This window comes from Sphaeramia orbicularis, chromosome 21, assembly GCF_902148855.1.
Source record: "Sphaeramia orbicularis chromosome 21, fSphaOr1.1, whole genome shotgun sequence".
NCBI classification, from domain to species: domain Eukaryota; kingdom Metazoa; phylum Chordata; class Actinopteri; order Kurtiformes; family Apogonidae; genus Sphaeramia; species Sphaeramia orbicularis.
In genome coordinates, this window is record NC_043977.1 from 56,991,990 (window position 1) to 57,011,695 (window position 19,706).

Below are 19,706 nucleotides of genomic sequence, written 5' to 3' on the forward strand. Positions count from 1 at the left end.
AAAGAATAAATTAATCAATCAATCAATAAATAAATAACTGCAGCTGTAGATGGAATATGTCCACAGAGAAGAGCCTTCTAAGACCTCCTGCTACTCCTCCACTGCTGCTTCCTCCTGTCTTCTCCTCCTCCTCCTCCTGTTCCTTCTCCCTCTTCCTTCTCTCTCTTCCCCCTCCCTCCTCTTCCTATTCCCCCTTCCTCCTCCTCTTCCCTCCCCCTCCTCCCCGTCCCTCCCTCCTCCTCATCAGCTGTTCCTGCACCGTGCAGCAGCGCTGCCGGACCTCTTCTCCTCTTCTCCTCTTTTCTTTCCTCTTTTCGTCCTGGTTTTCCTCACCCTTCCATGGAGCGGACCCTCCTGGAATCAGAGCCGCTGAAGAAAAACCCAGAGATGAAGTGGAGGTACTTGTTTTTACTCTTTTTCTGCGCTGAACTTCTCTGTGGACTGGATGAGCCTGTGATCGTGGTTGTCGTTCGTCTGCAGGTGGTACTCGTGTCTGGAGCGGGATCTGCGGTGCGTCCTGGTCCTGGTCCTGGTCCTGGTCCTGGTGAGCCCAGCAGAGGCGCAGTGGCCAGGTAAGCCTAAAACCTGCACAGACTCCACACAACACAACAGTGCAATGGGCTCAGAAACGTTTGAATCACCTGTAGCGTTTGGGAGCTGTTTCCTGTTTCTGCTTTTGGATTGTTGGAGGATTATGAAGCGAATACAAGTCCTGCAGTGGATACAAGTGGAGTCATGATTCCAGGTCATTAGAACTGAAGTTATCCATAGTCTTTATTCAATTAAAGAGGCGACAAGCTGCTTTCAACTCATAGATCTCTGTAGTTCTCCTCACTCTAGTTTTATAAAGTTTGTTGAAGATTTTGGTGGGAAAGTGGGGTGAAATAATTAACTTTAACCTCCTCAGATCCAGGACATGTCTGCACAGTATCAGCTTTTTTTGTTTTTTATTCAGTCAGTGTCTGTATTGGAAACATCATGATGCAGCAGTTTTTTCAGATGCAGTTTTTAACATTTTGATGGAATGTCCTTTGTGGTGGACAGTTTTCTTGTCTTTCTTTTTTTTGTATAAAGTTGTGAAACTCTTGTCCACAAATGTGGACAGAAAACCCACAGCTGGGTCTGAGGAGGATAAAAAGTCTAATTTCACACATTATTCATCCACTGTTACCAAATCTGTGTACAACAGGATGGTCTGTTATTGGTACGGCTTCAGTGGAGTCCAGAAGGAGTTTGAGGGGGAAACTCTGAATCTGCACCAGAGGATTTGACAGAACAGAACAGAACTGAATAGAATAGAATAGAAATGAACAGAATAGAATAGAATAGAACAGAAGAGAACAGAAGAGAACAGAACAGAATAACAATGAACAGAACTGAATAGAATAGAATAGAATAGAATAGAATAGAAATGAACAGAACTGAATAGAACTGAGAAGAACTGAAATGAATAGAACTGAACTGAACAGAACTGAAAAGAACTGAATAGAATAGAATAGAACAGATCAGAACTAAACAGAACAGAACTGAACTGAACTGAACTGAATAGAATAGAATAGAACTGAACTGAATAGAACTGAACTGAATAGAACTGAGTAGACTAGAATAGAACAGATCAGAACTGAACAGAATAGAACTGAACAGAACTGAACTGAATAGAATAGCATAGAATAGAATAGAATAGAATAGAATAGAATAGAACAGAACAGAATAGAACAGAATAGAATAGAATAGAACAGAACTGAACTGTATAGAACTGAATAGAACAGAACTGAATAGAACTGAACAGAACAGAACAGAACAGAATAGAATAGAATAGAATAGAATAGAATAGAACAGAACTGAACTGTATAGAACTGAATAGAACAGAACAGAATAGAATAGAATAGAATAGTATAGAATAGAACTGAACTGTATAGAACTGAACTGAACAGAACTGAACAGAACTGAACAGATACTCAGTTGTAGTTGTGTTTGATGTGTGTACTTGGACTTTCTCTGCCTTTGCTTTTGTGCGGTTGTAGCCTGTTGTGTAGAAGTGAGTGGAGGACCCACACTGATGGTCCCTGTTCCACTGCGCTGATAAAACACACTCATTCCACTAAGTCTTTCTTCGGTCCAAAGTCTCAGGAAGCAGGAAAATATCTACATTCCCTCTTTCTTTGTCCTGTGTGAATGTTGAGGCTGCTTTTCTTCTCCATGAGCAGAGTGTTTAACTTTCTGTATATTTTCACTTCAAACAGTTGGAAAATGTTTGTTTTACTTTACATTTTGTCATCATTGTTGAAGTTCGACCTCTGTTCTGTGGTTCGATAACAGCCTGTTTTTACTGTAAAGAACAGTTTCAAACCTGTTACAACTGTGGATATTGTTTTAATCTTCTGCGTTTTTACAAGTAAAAACCACAGTTTCAACTTCCATTTATGACCAAAACGCTGTCATTTCATGGGAAGGAAATAATGATCTGATATTTATCGTGATGACCATCAGTATTAATTGTCAGGAAAAGGGGTTTTTTGGCCACCATTCTTGGCAGGTATCGTTCAGGTCTAATTCTGTCATTGCATTGGACTGAGGAGTTTGAAGTGCTCATGGAGTTAAAGATCTGTCTGAGCCACAGAATGAAAGAACTCTTCTGTTGCTGAATAATTTATCTTTGAACTGCACCAATGTCCTGCGTTTAATTTCGTAAACGTTCTATTGGAGAACTGTCGCTGTCAGATGATAGGGTGAGGAAACTGAGAGGATGTTGATTAATATTTGATTGAGTCAGATCACTGTGGGGGATCTGAGTCTGACAGAAACTCTGTTCTGCATTTGATAAAAGAGCATTAGTATTTATGAGTTTCAACTGTCTGATGGGCAGATGTGACACCATTTACTGGACAGGGACTTTTTCTTTTTGTTGCAGGTCTGGATTATTCAATTCAGTCAATTTACTGACAACTATTTAATTATCAACAATTTCAAAAATTAATTTATTGATTTGAGTAATTTAACCCTCCAGTATCCCGTCCAGCAAGGCCTGTACTAAGCACCAAGTGTGCTTTTTTTGCACACTTGTGGAATATTGTCAAATAAATTTTCATACAGTTTGTTTTTAATTCTTTTACACTTTTCTCTATTTCATCAACTTGAGCCGTTAATAAAAAAACAAAATATTTAATAATTGTCATATTTTTTAACCCTTTAAATGCCGTGTTTGTAATGTAAACAAACCTTTTTTTTTTTTTTTTGATGCAAAAAACACAGAAAAAAATATTTTTTTTTCAGTATACTACATAAAAAGTGGATCACATATTTGATTTTTTCATCCCGGCATATGCCAATGATTAACTCCAACACTGGTTAATTTGCATTATTATTTTTGACACTAGGTCAAATGTTCAAAAATACTAGCATCTGCCTCCAAGTGTGCGTAAAATGCACACCTATAAATCAAACTATTAAATATTATATATTGATTTATTTTTCTGCTCTCATTTGATTTTATTTTTGTAAATCCAGCTCAGTCCTAATCATACAGATCAAATGTTAGAAATAGTGCGTTTTAGGCACACTTGGCAGACAGATGCTAGTCTGGTCATTTTCTTTTGTTTAAAATGTGCACATTTTAGGTGGGGGCCAGAATTTTAAAGATCATGCACAAATGAACAACTTAAATTGTGAAAAATAATATGAAGTTTTTTAAAACGAAGTGCGAAGTGTGCCTAAAAGGCGCACCTGGATACTAGAGGGTTAAAGAGAAATATCTTGGTTTTTGGATGTCTGACAGTAAACTGAATATGTTTGGGTTGTTATTCACCATTTTCTTACATTTTCTAAACTAATGAACCCTCACACAGACCTAGATCAGTTTTTGTGCTGTCTAACTCCTGTATCTGTGGATTTTCTAAACTGTTCTATCAGTCTGTGTCAGGTCACATATATTATTTTATTGAGGAGAACCTGAAGTTTCAGTTTGGTTCATTTATAGTCTCAGTTTGACAGGTACTTTGTCTGAGAATAGACCTGTGGGAAGTTAGTTATTTTCTTTGCTTTTCGGAAGTTTTTCTTAAGCTTCACAGTTCTGATTCAGTCAAATTGTTCTAGTCAAGTGTCAAGAAAATAGTTGTGCCTCTAAAGCAGACCCACACAGTTTGGATCACATATGTGTTCTGCCTCCATTTGGTTTGTGTTCGCCTTCTCCTTTGTTCCTGTTAACATGAAAACGCACTGTTCATTATAGTGAGGGGCTTTAGGCTACGTTTACATGTAGCTGGAGAATTTTCTCTGCATTTGTGCTTATTGTTTACATGACAACAATGGCCACAAACGATGGTTTCTGAAACCTCCAGCCAAAGTGGAGATTTTGGCAAATCTCCGTTTTTGTGTTTGTGTGTTAACGGGAAAGGGAAACGGAGATCTCACAGTTTTCGACGGAAATCCATTTGCATCAGATGTGTGACTGTTGGTTCATTTTGTTTTAGCTGTGTTTACGGATGCATTTAGAGAGCGTTTAGTGGAAGCATTTATGTTAATGTGCACACCTTTTGTGTGACTGTATGTCCAAATACAACTGTTCTGTTATGGAGAGGAGCTGCACTGAACAAAAGCTCCAGACAAACGATCATGGCGACATGACTGTAGCACGCAGAAGGGTAACGGAAGTAACAGAAGTAACGGAAGTAATGTTTTGTTGTGATTCTTTTCAGGATTCTGATTGGTTAATGGTACTCGATGGGCTCACCACGCTGCCATCTACAGGCTTGTCTTGCTCTTGAAGGTGTAGACATACGGGGTCGTGCTAACCAAGATTTTTCTGACAACGGTCACTTATGCACAAGTTTTTTTTAACAAACAGGGGGAAATATCTGTTTTTGAAAACACCTGGTTAGGTGTAAATGTAGCCTGAAAGACAAATGAAGGTAAATAAAATAGCAAATGTCACAACCAAATGTAAATGAATTAAACAGAGGATCAAATTTACTAAGTCATATTTCACAGGAATGTGTGTGTGTGTATGTGAGGTGTGTGTGTGCATGTGTGTGTGTGTGCAAGATGTGTAGGTGTGTGTGTGTGTGTGTGTCTTTGGCTGCCTGCGACATGCTTGAATTAGGTCTGATTCATTCCCAGTCCCTGGCTGGGTCAGGAATCCCTATTGTCATGTGATCTTTGACATGCACCCAGCGTGGTTTTTGCCTGAAGGGAGCAGGGGACAGGGCGGGGGAGGGAAGGGGAGGGAAGGGGAGGGGGGTGCTGTTGTAAGGGGACACCCCGCTGTGCCATTTAATGGCTGAATTAGATGGCGCATTAAAAAATCACAGCTGGCTTGGGGTTTTGTCCTTTTCAGAGCAGGGACATTAGGGCCAGAGGCACAGGCAGCTGTTTGTCTGAAGGCCTGCTTTACTGTCACTGCCTCCAAGTGGACACACTACCTGCTTATTTTAAAGGATTTGCTTCATTAAAAACTGCAGGAGCTGAAATCAGAGAAAAATAACATGATTAGGAAACACACTCTGTGCTGTCCAAACTTTTACTGACTAAAGACAAAGACAGAGGACATAATGTGTGTCCCACTGCTGTGGAAACCTGGAGCCACAGAGCGAAGCAGCAAAACCACACTGGACTCAACAGTGGTCAGTAATTCCAGCTGTCAGTCCTGTATTTAACCCTTTACATGTCTGAAAATGTCCCATCTAGGGATGTATCGATTACCAGTATAACAATAAATCCTGGCAAAATTGCAGACGGTTAGTATTACCGTTTAAATTCTAATTATTATGATAACCGTGTTTGATTACCGCACTTTTAGGGGAAAAAACCCTATGTAAAGGTATGCTCTTATGTCAAATATTTGAGTATAGTTTTAGTTTATTACAATTTAAATTTTTTAACTTTCTATATCTGATATTTGGAACCAATATTCACTTTTAAAGTCTCTGAAAAGGTTCGTTAAGCATCTGTGTGTTATTTATGCAATAGATTACGTACATTTTTCAAATCAGATTTTATATATTTTTTTGTGTGTTTTCTGGCCTTTAACGTTGATATAGTAGTTTAAAATGAAAAGAATAATAGACAGATGATATAGATGAAGTTGTGCTGAAAAAACAGATCCAAAACATGGATATAGTAAACATTTGTTTCTATAGTATATAAAGGCAAAATCAAAAGGCCTGAAAAACGGACAAAATAGACTCAGACCACTAAGGGTTAATATTTGAATGTTTCTGACACAGAAGGAACATTGAACCAATTATTTTATTTGGGTTTTTTTTTTTGTTTGTTTGTTTTTGTTTTTTTCAAAATATAAGTTTGTTAAATTCTTTCAGTGTGTGTATTAGTACTTTTTGAACATTTTGAGCACAATTTCAATAATACGTGATAATAATGATAACCGTGATAATTTTAGTCACAGTAACCGTGATATGACATTTTCAGATCGTTCCATCCCTAGCCCCATCACTGGGTCGATTATCTGCTGTTTGAAAACAGACCCAGTGGACAATGAACAAACTACCAAACTATGGAAGTCTTATAACTTTTATAATGTTTATGTATTTATGAGGTGAAGGCTCTGCCTCTCCCTGCACCTTCACTGTTTTATTAGGTCTTTTTACCTCCGCCAAGGAGGTTCTGTTTTTGCTGGTGTTGGTTTGTCTGTCTGTCTGTCTGTCTGTCTGTCTGTCTGTCTGTGTGCAGGATAACTCAAAAAGTTACTGGCAGATTTGGATGAAAATTTCAGGAAATGTTGATACTGGCACAAGGAACAAATGATTACATTTTGGTGGTGATCGGGGGGGCACTGATTTGCCTTGGCAGAGGTCTGCGCTCTCCAAGTGCTTTTCAAGTTATTAGTATTCTTTTAAAGCAGAATTTATTTTATAACATTCAGTCATCCATCACTAAAATCTGTAATTCAACAGAATGTTCACTGTTTATTTGACAGATTTTTCCTGTATTTTTCAGATACAGGAAAATATCAATGAAATGACAAAAACAGACTGTGATTTTACATGTCAAATATAAAATAACAGGAAAAAACTGTAACTGTGAATAACCATAAAATTTCCATTTTTTAAAAGACATTTTTTCTTTTTTCACAGAAAAATACAGTTAAAATACATTTGCAAATGTATCATAATTTCACAAATATTTCTTTTCTATTTATGAGATTAAACTGTTAATTTAAAGTTTAATACTGTAAAACAATAATAAAATGAGATAAAATTACTGACAATTAACCTTAAAAGAAGTATTTGTTCTGTAAGTTTAACAAGACTTGTTTGTTAATTGACAAATATCTTGTGTAATTACAGGAGGTTTCACAACAAAAATGTTGAATAAATGTACAATGTACAATAAATGAACAAATGATTACATTTTGGTGGTGATCGGGGGTGGGGGCACTGATTTGCCGTGGCAGAGGTCTGCGCTCTCCAAGTGCTTTTTTAGTCAATTATTGTTATGTATGTACAAAATAAATCAATAAACCACGTACTGCAGCTTTAGCCCCTTTTCCATAGCACTTCTGTTCTAGAATATTTCGCCTTTATTCTGAAATGACGTCAGTGTAAATGAAATGGAGGATCCTTTGGTTCCACCTCTGTCCCAGCTCTGTAACACCTCTGGAGGTAGGACCAGAGCCCTGATGAAGGTGGAATGAGGATTCCAGAACCCTGTAGTTGGGGATTTCATGATTACCGGTATAACAATAAACTGGTAAAATTCCCAACGGTTAGTATTACTGTTTAAATTCTAATTATCATGATAACTGTGTTTGATTACCACACTTTCAACACAAAGTTGACATGGAAAATGGTCAAACAGTGGCCATAAGGTGCCATCTTTAATGCACATTTGTATGTTTGATGTTTACATGTTTACAATATTTGAATGTTTCTGCAACAGAAAGTACATTGTGTCGATTATTTCGTTTGTTTGTCTTTTTTTGTTTTGTTTTGTCTTGTTTTTCAAAATACAACTTGGTTAAATTATTTCAGTGTGTGTATTCGTACTTTTTGAACATTTTGAGCACAGTTTCAACAATACCGTGATAATAATGATAACCATGATAATTTTGGTCACAATAACTGTGATCTGAAGTATTCATATAGTTACATCCTTACCTATAGTGTAGTATATAACACTATCCGCTGTGCTGGGTCCCCGCCCCTTTGGTTGGGGTACTCAGGTCCGCTGTGTAAAAGTCCAGCCCGTCTCACCTCTGTTCCTCCTTTGGCTTCGCTGTGGAAATCAGACAGTGGAGGCAAAAAGGTGGGATCGGCATCGCACCTTTTTTCTGGGATCTCTGTGTAAAAGTGGCTTTTGAGTCATTTTGTATCTTCTGTGTGGTTATTTGAAGCTCTCGCTGTTGATTTTCCCCCTCGTAAAAATGAGTGATGATGAAATAGTCAAGCCGAGGTGCAGCGTGTTTTTTTCTTTTGACAAACACCTGTTGACACGGCAGCCATAGCTTTTGTATCAGCAGTGAAACATCTGTTTTCATAGCTCCAGATGGGACTGACCATGACTGCTGGACTGTTTCAAGTGTTTTTGTAATGTTCGACACATTTTCTAGTTTCCTCTAGTGAAGTGTCTTCTAATAAACCTGTGGGATCCTTTAGAACACATGTGAACAAGAACCGGCTCATGGGACAGTTGGATCTGCCTCAAACATACCAGGGGAAAATACACTACCCCCCATAATTAGTGCAGCATTATGATGGTGAATTAGGAGGCAAATGAGCACAATTTACTTTTGACTAGAGTTAAATACAATCTTTTTTTTTTTTCTTTTTTTTTTTTTAGCAGTCATGCTAACTATGCAGCACACTTTGCCTAATCTTTCCTAATCATAATCTTCTTTGTCATTATTGCAAAGACAACAAAAAACTCTGGAATACTTAATATTAATTACCTCTGCAGAACTGTACAAAGCAGTGAACCGTCAAAGATTTATTTTGCAAGAATGTTGGCTACGAAACCAGGCTCGCAAAACAGACAAAGCTTTCTCTGATGGGGAATTCTTGTGACCTACAGTGGAGCAAATCAGCCAGTGGTCATATACAAGTTAATAAATGAAAGTTTAGAGGGGGAAAAAAGCAAATGTCCCATATCATCTCAATCCCTTTCCATCAAACATTTTGACACTGAAACTTATTTATTACATATAATTACAAACCAAGTAACTATTGAGCTAAAGATCTGAGTAATCAACACCTCATTAAATAAATCTGAATCACTGAACCTAAAAATAGCAGAGGTTTGGAACTTTTTGAGCCACTATTTCCATCCATTTTCACTTCAGAAGCTAATCCATCAACCACGACTGGAGCCAACCTCTGCCTATAGTTTGCAAATCCTCGTATTTAATAGTTAGTGAATTTAACGCATAAAGATTAGGGCTGTTAGAAAATACCAGTTCTGCAATATATCACAATATTTAATTTCACAATACTGTATTGATATTAAAAAGTACTGTATCGATATTTTTAGGTATTTATTCAAATGCAGATATGGTGGAGGTTCATTTTAGTTTTTTTGTTTTCTTTATTGTTTATTTCTTATTATTTAACATTGTTTTATTTAATAATGGTTATTTGAAGCATCCTAAAAGCACTTGTGAAAATTTTGTGATATAGCATTAGATCCTGTTCTAAACAAATAAAAATGTGTTTAATATCTGTGAATATTTCTGGTGTAAGTGTCTAACCGTCAAGTGTTGTATGGTGCCGCTAGCTAAAATTGCTAGAGTGAAATAAATTGATTTTGTATCAATCTGACATTGACAAAGATGAAAACGAAGGGAATTTTATCCATAATTTTTATCCATTTTAGTTTGTTTTGTAAACACACAATACAGTTTCAGTTAGTTATATTTTTTTTCTCTTAATTATAGTTTTTATTTATTTCAGTTAACGAAAAGGTTTTTTTCAATTCTAGTTTTCGTCATTTCATTAGTTTTCATTTATGATAATAACCTTGGACACTTTCTGGTCCGGCACTTGTGTTCACTTGTGGTTTCCAGTCGTCTTCTGGTCCCCACTCTACCTGGAAACATGGAGACTAAAGTTGGGAGAAAGCAGCAGAGTCCTGTCTGGGATTTATTTGAATATGACGACAGAGAAGAAGAGAAAAGAGACAACTAAACTAAAATTAATACTAAAACTAAGCATTTAGAAAATAACAAAATATAATAAAAACTATCAAACCTGCTCTAAAACAAATTAAAACCAACTCAATTAGAGAAAAAAAAGTCAAAACTCAATAAAACTAAACTATATGAAAAACTATTAGAACCTTGTGCACTACAGTCGCAGTCACCTCTGTCTTCTTTCTTTCTTTCCAGTGTTGTGGTCTTGTGTTTTACTTCACCTTCAGTGCAAAGTGGAGAAACCGCCAGGGAATATGATGACGCAGAGCACAAAAGGAAGCTATACGCCTGAGTTCATACCTGGCACATTGTGATCGCATTACAATACCACTGTTACGAAGCCCCGGCCCCTGAAGCACAGATCCAGACTCCGCATTTAGGTTTATTTAGAAGGCCTTTCAGAGTGAACGACTATAAGTTTAGGCCAATCAAACGTCAGACTGGTGGCTCTAGTCCAGGGTTTTTCAACCTTGGGGTCAGGACCCCATGCGGGGTCGCCTGGAATTCAAATGGGGTCGCCTGAAATTTCTATGAATTGATTAAAAAAAACAACAAAAAAACAACTCACTTATAAAAAATATATGGTGAGTTGACAGAGACAATCCCAATACATAAAAGACAAACTGTGAGTCTGAAACTGCAACACTGTGGTTCTGTTTGTGTGTGGTTCTGTTTGTGTGTGGTTCTGTTTGTGTGTGGTTCTGTTTATGTGTGGTTCTGTTTGTGTGTGGTTCTGTTTGTGTGTGCTTCTGTTTATGTGTGATTCTGTTTGTGTGTGGTTCTGTTTGTGTGTGGTTCTGTTTGTATGTGGTTCTGTTTATGTGTGGTTCTGTTTGTGTGTGGTTCTGTTTATGTGTGATTCTGTTTGTGTGTGGTTCTGTTTGTGTGTGGTTCTGTTTGTGTGTGGTTCTGTTTATGTGTGGTTCTGTTTGTGTGTGGTTCTGTTTGTGTGTGGTTCTGTTTCTCTGTGGTTCTGTTTCTCTGTGGTTCTGTTTCTGTGTCAAATGTTCATTGTGGTCAGTTTCAGATGCTGCAGCTCTTTCATAATTCATAGTTTCAGTTCTTGTTTGTTCAGTATTAATTGTCCTCCTTGTAAATCACAGCTGGACTGACTGGACAGATCCTGACCAAAGAAAATCACATTCTCCCTTTGTGCAGTAATCTACACCAGGATTTACTGCCTCTGTCCACAGTAATATACATTATATAGACTAAATGTCCTCTAAAATTACTGTTTATTTACAAAATAATATAGGAAACTATTACATGATCAAAAACAAATTAATTTGAGCCAAAAAAAAAAAAAAAAAAGTCTCCGTTCTGAATGTCTGGGGTCGCCAGAAATTTGGGATGCTAAAATGGGGTCACGAGCTAAAAAAGGTTGGGAACCACTGCTATAGTCTCTAAATCTGCTTCCTCTTGACTGACATCTCCAGAGGTGCTTAATGCCAGTGCTTGGATTATCATTAGTTTTTTTTTTTTAAAGCAGAATTTATTTTATAACATTCTGTCATCAGGGTGGTCCAACAATGATGGCAAAAAATACAGTTTCAGATAACCTCAATTAGAACCCTGCATTAGGTTTTGTCATTCAAAAGATGATTTAGGAAAAAATTTGGAAGAAAAAGCTGATGTTTTAGAGGTTGCATAAGTTGCTGGAAGTTTACTGGAAATGGACTAATTGTTCATTTTCATCATAGCCGAGCTGAGCTGTAAGAGAAGAGCAGTACTATCAAAACCAAGGTTTGACTGATTCAGCTAGAAATATATGGATGAAGTAAGACCGCCCACATCTGTGGGACTGGAGTGTAGAACGGGTTGTGGTCCATTCTGTGACTCCAGTGTGACACCAGAGCAGAAGCAGCTGATGGTCGACAACATGATGGAAAATGAAGGTTCAGAGGTTCCACTAAAGCAGGGCTGTCAAACTTATTTTAGTTCAGTTCCATATTCAGCTAAGTTTGATCTGCAGTGAGCCGGACCAGAAAAATAAAAACAGAAAAACCTATAAATAATGACAACTCCAAATTTTTGTCTGTTTTAGTGTAAAAAACCCCATTAAATTATGAAAATACTTACTTTTGTAAACTATCCAAAAAAAAAAACTGAAAAAAAAAGAAATTTAAATTAAAAAATGTAAGAAAGTGTAATTTTCTCAGTCTTCTTCCTCCACTTCTCATTAGTCCATGTGCATTCTGGATCAGATCTGCAAAGACACTAAACACTGAGGAACAGGAAGAAAAGAGTTCAAACTGGACTGAATTTAATACAGACATTTCAGGTTGGTCACATTTGTTCAGGTTATTCACACTTAATTGTTTCAGGATAGTTTGTAAATGTAAATATTTTCATAATTTAATGTTATTTTTTGCACTAAAACAAAGACAAAAAATTTAAGTTGTTAATTCTAGAAATTTATTGGCTCAATTCAAGACTTTTTTTCCTTAATTGAAGATTTTTTTTGGCTTAATTGAAGATTTTTTTCTTAATTCAAGCTAAATTTTTTTTTTTTTCTTAATTCAATTCCAGACTGTGGAATTTTTGCACTTGGCAAAAATATCCCAGGGGCTGAACTCGACCCTTTGGCGGGATGCATTTGGCCCCCGGGACGCATGTTTGACGCCCCTGCACTAAAGCGTTGGGATGTCCTTCATCCATCAGATTGTGAAGGGAAGCAGGTCAGGGCTTTTGTCCCCACCAGCACCATGCGTTTGTTTGAAACTTTGGATCTGCCACAAACATTCTGAACAGTTCCTCCAGTAGACTGGGCTGATGATGCAGACTTTCAGAAGGAGGAGAAAACTGGGCATTCCACTAAAGCTGTCAATGATGTCACTGACAGAGGGGCGGAGCTTATTCCAGACATCAACTGTAGCCGAACAACAAATGCAGATCACAAACAGTACTGGCAACAAGTTGTCAAAGAACACAGGAACATTTTTGGTCATTTCAATAAACCAACAGTGGTTGTTGGACTTTCTAAGGAACATTTTCATGTGAGTGTCAGTTTGATTTGGAGAATAAAATGACAAATGATTCTAATCTGCTTTATTCATTTGGCTAGTTCTGTTAGAGTATACAGAGCAGTCTGCACCTGTCTGTGCAACCTCTAAATATAAATTAATTTGCATAAAATTTGGACCGAAGTAATTTGGCCAGATATGGAACCAAATGCAGGGAATTTAAAAAAAAATTTTTGGACCACCCTAATCATTATTTACCAGATCATGAGTCCTCTGTCAGAGTCGAGGCTGTGTCTGCTGTTATTGTGGACGTAGGGGCTGACTTTGAGTGTGGGCCGTCCTGTCTGTGGGCTCCTGGGTGGGAGTCAAGTGGGCGTCTGGGTCAGCCCGTCAGGATCCTGTTTCGGAGCATTTTCAAAAGCTCCACAGCGGGGAGTGACACCTCCATTCTGTATGTTATATGGACTCTGCCTTATGTCAGTGTGATTACTACTGTCTATTGTCTGTCACTCACCCAGGTGTGTGGTGGTCTCACACAAGCCCCCCACGCTTCATGTGCTTTACTAATGTACTGAACTTTAGTCCCATGTAATGACTTTTAATGGCTTTGGAGACTGCATGTAGTGGCTTTTTGTTTGAACAGGATCGTCCCAGCAGTGTTTACAAGGTCAGTTCAAGCAAAGTGACCTGTCTCTGACAAAGCCATGAGACCTCACTAACACAACACAGCTGCTATAAACAAGGACAAAAGCCGCCTCCTCTGACAAACACGGATAAACCAGACTGAAAAGGAAATCTAGATCTTTGGTGTAGTTTACTTTAATGTGGATGTGTTTTTGTAAGAAAACCACGGTGGTCGTATCCTGCCATGATGACTTAATTCAACACATCTGGATCTGTGTGTTGAGTCTGAACAGTTGAATATCTGCAGGATTTTAGACATGTTAGACTGCACAAACACCAAATAATGTTCACCGAGCTCAGTTTAAGGCTTAGATTTATAACAGAAGACATGGAAAGGCTTCTATAGGCTGTTTCTCAGTCTTTTATTTTTCATCCATATTGTGTATAGGGCTGTGTATTGGCAAGAATCTGGTGGTACGATACAAATCACAATACTAGGATCACGATACGATATATCACAATATATCATGATACTATTAAAAAGGCAGTTTTTTGTTTGTTTCTTTTTTAAAAATAATTATTTCCTGAAAGAATTGAATTACACCAGAAATCTGCACAAATACTAAACACATTTTTATTTGATCAGAATAGGATCTAATGCTCTACCACCAAATGTTCCTGTGTTCAAACTGAAATTCCGTTTTACAGACATCACAGTTTAAGATCCTGTTCAAATGTTCATATTCTATTAGTTCAGATCTAACATCAGAACAGGATTTTTGTGCAATCCCAACAAAGGAACTAACATTATTGAATGAAAGAGTGTGAAACAATAATAATAAAATATAAACAAAAAAGAAAAAAAGAAAAACCTCCACCATGTCTGCATTTGATTAAATACCTAAAAATATCGATACAGTACTTTTTAATATCGATACAGTATTAAAAAATGAAATATCGTGATATTTTGCCAAACTGATATTTTCTAACAGCCCCTTGTTGTGTAATAACCCCGACTGAATCTTCGGCCACAACACAAGTCAGAATTCAAGGATAAAACATCATCAGTGCACATTGTCTGTCTGTGCTGCGATAGTTGTGAACAAAGTAAGAAATGATAACCCTGTTACAAAAGTGGTATTTGTGTAAAAACAAAATCCAGTGTTGAGGAGGAGGATAATGTGGAGAATTTTGCAAATATAGCTCCAGTTTAGCAACCTAAACTGAGCAGTTATGTTGTACAGCGCGGTTAAATTAACCCTTAAAGACCCACAGGTATTTTTGTCACAACATCAAATGACTTTTTTGTCTTTGCCAATTAATTTGTCACCATTTATTATAATATCATCTTTTGCACATTTTTCAGTAAAAATCACGTATTTTTCTATATTTAATTCACTGATCATGTAGATGCTCATTAAAGCTCAGAGTAAATTCACACTGTAAAAACAAATCCTCTTGTTTTTACAGAAAAAAACTGCCAGCTGTGGTTTCCAGAACAATACTGTAAAAAACACATCCAACTGTAAACATATTTACAGAGTAACATGTAGATTTAACACTTTAAACATGTAGATTTAACACTTTAAACATGTAGATTTAACATTTTAAACATGTAGGTTTAAATGATAAATGTTCTGCACTTCTTTAGCTCATTTTCTCCTCCTTCATGGTGTCCACAGCTCTTTCCAAATCCACCAGGTCCAACTGGGACCAGTTTAGGGTTCAGTGTCTTCCATGGACACTTGGACATATGGACAGTCAGAGCCAGGATTCAAACCACCAACCCTCTGGTTATTGGACGAGCTGCTCTACCAACTCTACCAACCCATTCATTTACAAGTTTAAAATGTTACATTGTAAATGTTTACTTTATTTAAATAACTTATTTATTAAAAAGAAAAGCAAAGCAAATACACCGTTATTTCAACATTATGGTCTTTGCAGTTTAAACGGCACCACATTGTTTTTCAATTTACAGTTTTATTTTCTAAAAACAAGAGAAACACATCATTTCTACATCCAAATCTGGTTTTGTTCACATACTCTTCCTGTAAAAACTACAGCTATATTTGATTTAATCATTGACACAAAAATCTTTTCAAATAAACAACTTTGCATTGTGTTGTCACTTACAGTTTTTTTATGTTGCAATTTTACAACCTTTTGGTGGTAATTCTACAGTCACTTTTTACAGTATGGTTTTTATATCAAAGTTAAGTAAACTGAAGAAAAAGTGACTTTTTTTTTTTTTTCATAAAATCTCTCATTAACTGAACATAAACCCAGTGTGTCCATCCACTGTCATTTGTCAAACTACATGTATTTTACTTGTGAGTCAATGTTGTAGAAGATGACGGTGTTTCCACGGTAACTATGGAGCCTCTGAACGTCCAAATATGGTCATGTCTGATGACCATGAAAAGATGAAGAACTGTGTTTTACACCAATTATTTACTGAGGTATATAATATATTTGATTATATTTTATAGAATTTAGGCAGGTGTTATCTCTGTAAGATTCAGATAATCACCATCTGTAGACTTCCATAACTGTTCCTGTCTTTAGTCTGGGACAGAACAAACACAATTTGAGTTTCTGGGTGAAGCATGTGACTACAACATAGAGAACATCATTTCAAATGTGCCAGGAAATGTGAACGTAACCTTAACTGTTTTAGTTTCTGTCAGGATGGGGGGGGGGGGGGTTGTGTGTGAAGGACCTGGTTCAAATGGAACCGGATCTACATCAGGTCAAACATGGACAGCTGTCCTTCTCCAGGTCTCCAGTGGACGTTAACAGGTTCAATATTCTGTATCTTGTCCAAGTGTGTTTGAGTGTGTTTTTGACTTTCCTAAGTGCCCAGTCACAGGTTTAATGTGATGCACAGTCTGTGTACAAGTACCTTCATGTGGCTCTTATTGATATTCCACCCAAAGAAAACACACTAAACCTGCTCAGATCACTGTGGTTCTGGTATGTGGGGGTGGATCTGACTGACCCGGGTCTTTGAGAACCTCTGTCTGGTCAGCGTCAGAAAACACTCAAGGAAAACATGAAGGACTAGTGTGTATTTGTCTTATTTTAACACACTTCTGAACTGTATGGATACATAACATGATAGATTACATGCCTTTTTACCACCTGACCAGATTGTAATAAAATATTTTATTCATCAGCACTTTTGGAGATTTTACAGATGTATTGGATGTAGCTGTATTTTCCTTTTCAGATCCACCCTTTGGTGTTTCAGACACAGCATCAGAGTTAGGAATACAGCAGTACTATATGGACAGAACCACTTCAAACATTAGTAAATCCAACCTGAACCTCAACACTGTAATGGGAAAGTCCTGGTGGATGTTAAAAGGTTTTAACCTCCTAAGACCCAGGGAATGTCAGCAAAGTACCAGCTTTTTTTATTTTTTTTATTTTTTTTTTATTAAATCAGTGCCTATATTGGAAACATCATGATGCAACAGTTTTTTCAGCAACAATATTTTTATGGAATGTCCTTTGTGGTGGACAGTTTTCTTTTTTTTTGTATAAAGTTGTGAAACTCTTGTCCATAAATGTGGACAGAAAACCCACAGCTGGGTCTGAGGAGGTGGAGAACTATTGATAATAATACCTAGACCAATGTCAAGTAGAGCTGCAGCTGTCGACTGTTTTTGTAACTGATTAATCTGTCAATTCTCTAATTTGATTTGACAATTATTTAACAATTATTTGAATAGTTGAAAAAATAGTAAAAATGTGAAACAGACATGTCTGAAAAGGACAACTTGTCCTTTATTCCAGAACCAACTGAAACAACAGCCACAAAAAGTATAAAAAGAAAAGGATCGATGAAAAAATATCTATATAGAAATAACAACAACAGCATCATAAAAGTATAAACCTGTCCAGTGACATCTGTAAACAGTCTGTCAGGTCAGTCTTCAACACATTTGGATCCAGTTTACGAACTTTAACCAACTGAACACGCACTGTAAAAAATGACTGTAGAATTAACACCAAATGGTTGTAAAATTGCAACATAAAAAACTGTAAGTGACAACACAATGCAAAGTTGTTTATTTGAAAAGATTTTTGTGTTAACGATTAAATCAAATATAGCTGTAGTTTTTACAGGAAGAGTATGTGAACAAAACCAGATTTGTATGAAGAAATGATGGATTTCTATTGTTTTTAGAAAATAAAACTGTAAATTGAAAAACAATGCGGTGCAAGACCATAATGTTGAAATAACGGCCTATTTGCTTTTTTTTTTTTTTTTTTTTTTTTAAATAAAAAAGTTATTTCAGAAAAGTAAACATTTACAATGTAACATTTTAAACTTGTAAATGAATGGGTTGGTAGAGTTGGTAGAGCGGCTCGTCCAACAACCAAAGGGTTGGTGGTTCAAATCCTGGCTCGGACTGTCCATATGTTAAAGTGTCCATGGAAGACACTGAACCCTAAACTGGTCCCAGTTGGACCTGGTGGATTTGGACACCATGAGGGTGGAGAAACTCAGCTAAATAAGTGCAGTTCATTTACCATTTAAATCCAATGTTAAAGGTGGGGTCTGAGATGTTTTTCTGGAACATTTTTTATTATATTCCTTAAAATCCCCTTCACACCCCGATTACAATGAATTAATTAAATGCTCTAACACAAAAATAAAAAAAAATCAGTCACCTGTGGAATGGGCAGGACTGAAAAAACACCATCCAATCATTTTGAGCGCCCACTCGAAATGATTGAACGGTGATATGTCTATCAAACTCAACTGCCATTCACCCCTCCCCCCTTCCCCCCCTCTTTTCTGGTGAAACATAACAGCAGCGGCAGCGAAATTAAGGAAACAAAGCTGTCATTCAGGAAAATTATAACCAAATTTTTTTTTTTTAACGATTCAAGTTGATTAATCATTTCAGCTCTAGTCGAAAGGCATGAAAAACTTGTCTGATATTGTCATATAACGTGTATTAATCCAAAGTTGATGCAGGATTTATTCCTCATTTGTTGTACTTTTGCTCACATTTCGGGATCCCCTATAATCTCTGTGTTTTGTGGGTGGAGCATCCTTCTGAATGTCGCTGACAGCTGTTATTTGTATTTTTATGTGCCTTCTCTGCAGAGTTTTTCAGGTGCTCTGGGCTCTTCTCTCATGCTGTCCCTGATGCTAAAATGCTGGGTTGACGGCAGTAAAATACAGGGACACAACAGTAAATTAGTGCTTGTGTTCCAGCAGAAGGGGATCTGTGGGACCACTTGCTCTGTACACTCTACTATCTCCACTAATGGTACGCTGAGTGCCCTCTTAGCTCTCAGCACCTCTTTCCTGTTTGCGGTGAAACCCTCACTTATTTGCCCTTCTTTCCCAGTCATAATCCAAGTAGCGCTTAGTGGAAGGTGTGAGAGCGTGTTCTGCAAATGACAGGACTCAACAGTACATGGACTCCAACGGCTGATATTATCATCAGATTCACAGACAGTAGTTTACACATTTGAAGAAATTCTTGAAATATTATTTGCATCTGGACTCCACTATGCAGCAAGGTTCTAATAGTTTTGGATTTTTCATTCTAGTTTAGTTTTATTTAGTTTTGACTTGTTTTTCTCTAATTCAGTTTGCAGGTTTGATAGTTTTTATTAGATTTCGTTTTTTTTCTAAATGCTTAGTTTTAGTTTAATTTTAGGTTTTTTTTTATATCTTTTCTCTTCTCTGTTGTCGTATTCAAATAAATCCCAGACAGGACTCTGCTGCTTTCTCCCAACTTTAGTCTCCATGTTTCCAGGTAGAGTGGGGACCAGAAGACGACTGGAAACCACAAGTGAACACAAGTGACGGACCGTTAAATATCGTATGGTGCCGCTAGATAAAATTGCTTGAGGGAAATAAATCGATTTTATATCAATCCGACATTGACAAAGATGAAAACGAAGGGAATTTTATCCATAATTTTTATCTGTTTTAGTTAGTTTTGTAAACA

General features: G+C 37.0%; 1 protein-coding gene across 1 annotated transcript in view; it reads left to right on the forward strand.

Moving 5' to 3' along the window:
* Window positions 1-268: 268 nt before the first annotated feature.
* LOC115412084 (collagen alpha-1(XVIII) chain-like) overlaps window positions 269-19,706 on the forward strand; it is a 201,760-nt gene continuing 182,322 nt past the window's right edge. The window contains exons 1-2 of the mRNA XM_030124377.1: window positions 269-398; window positions 481-572. Of these exons, the coding sequence (XP_029980237.1) occupies window positions 340-398; window positions 481-572 (151 nt within the window). The 5' untranslated portion in view covers window positions 269-339. The remainder of the gene's footprint in view (window positions 399-480; window positions 573-19,706) is intronic.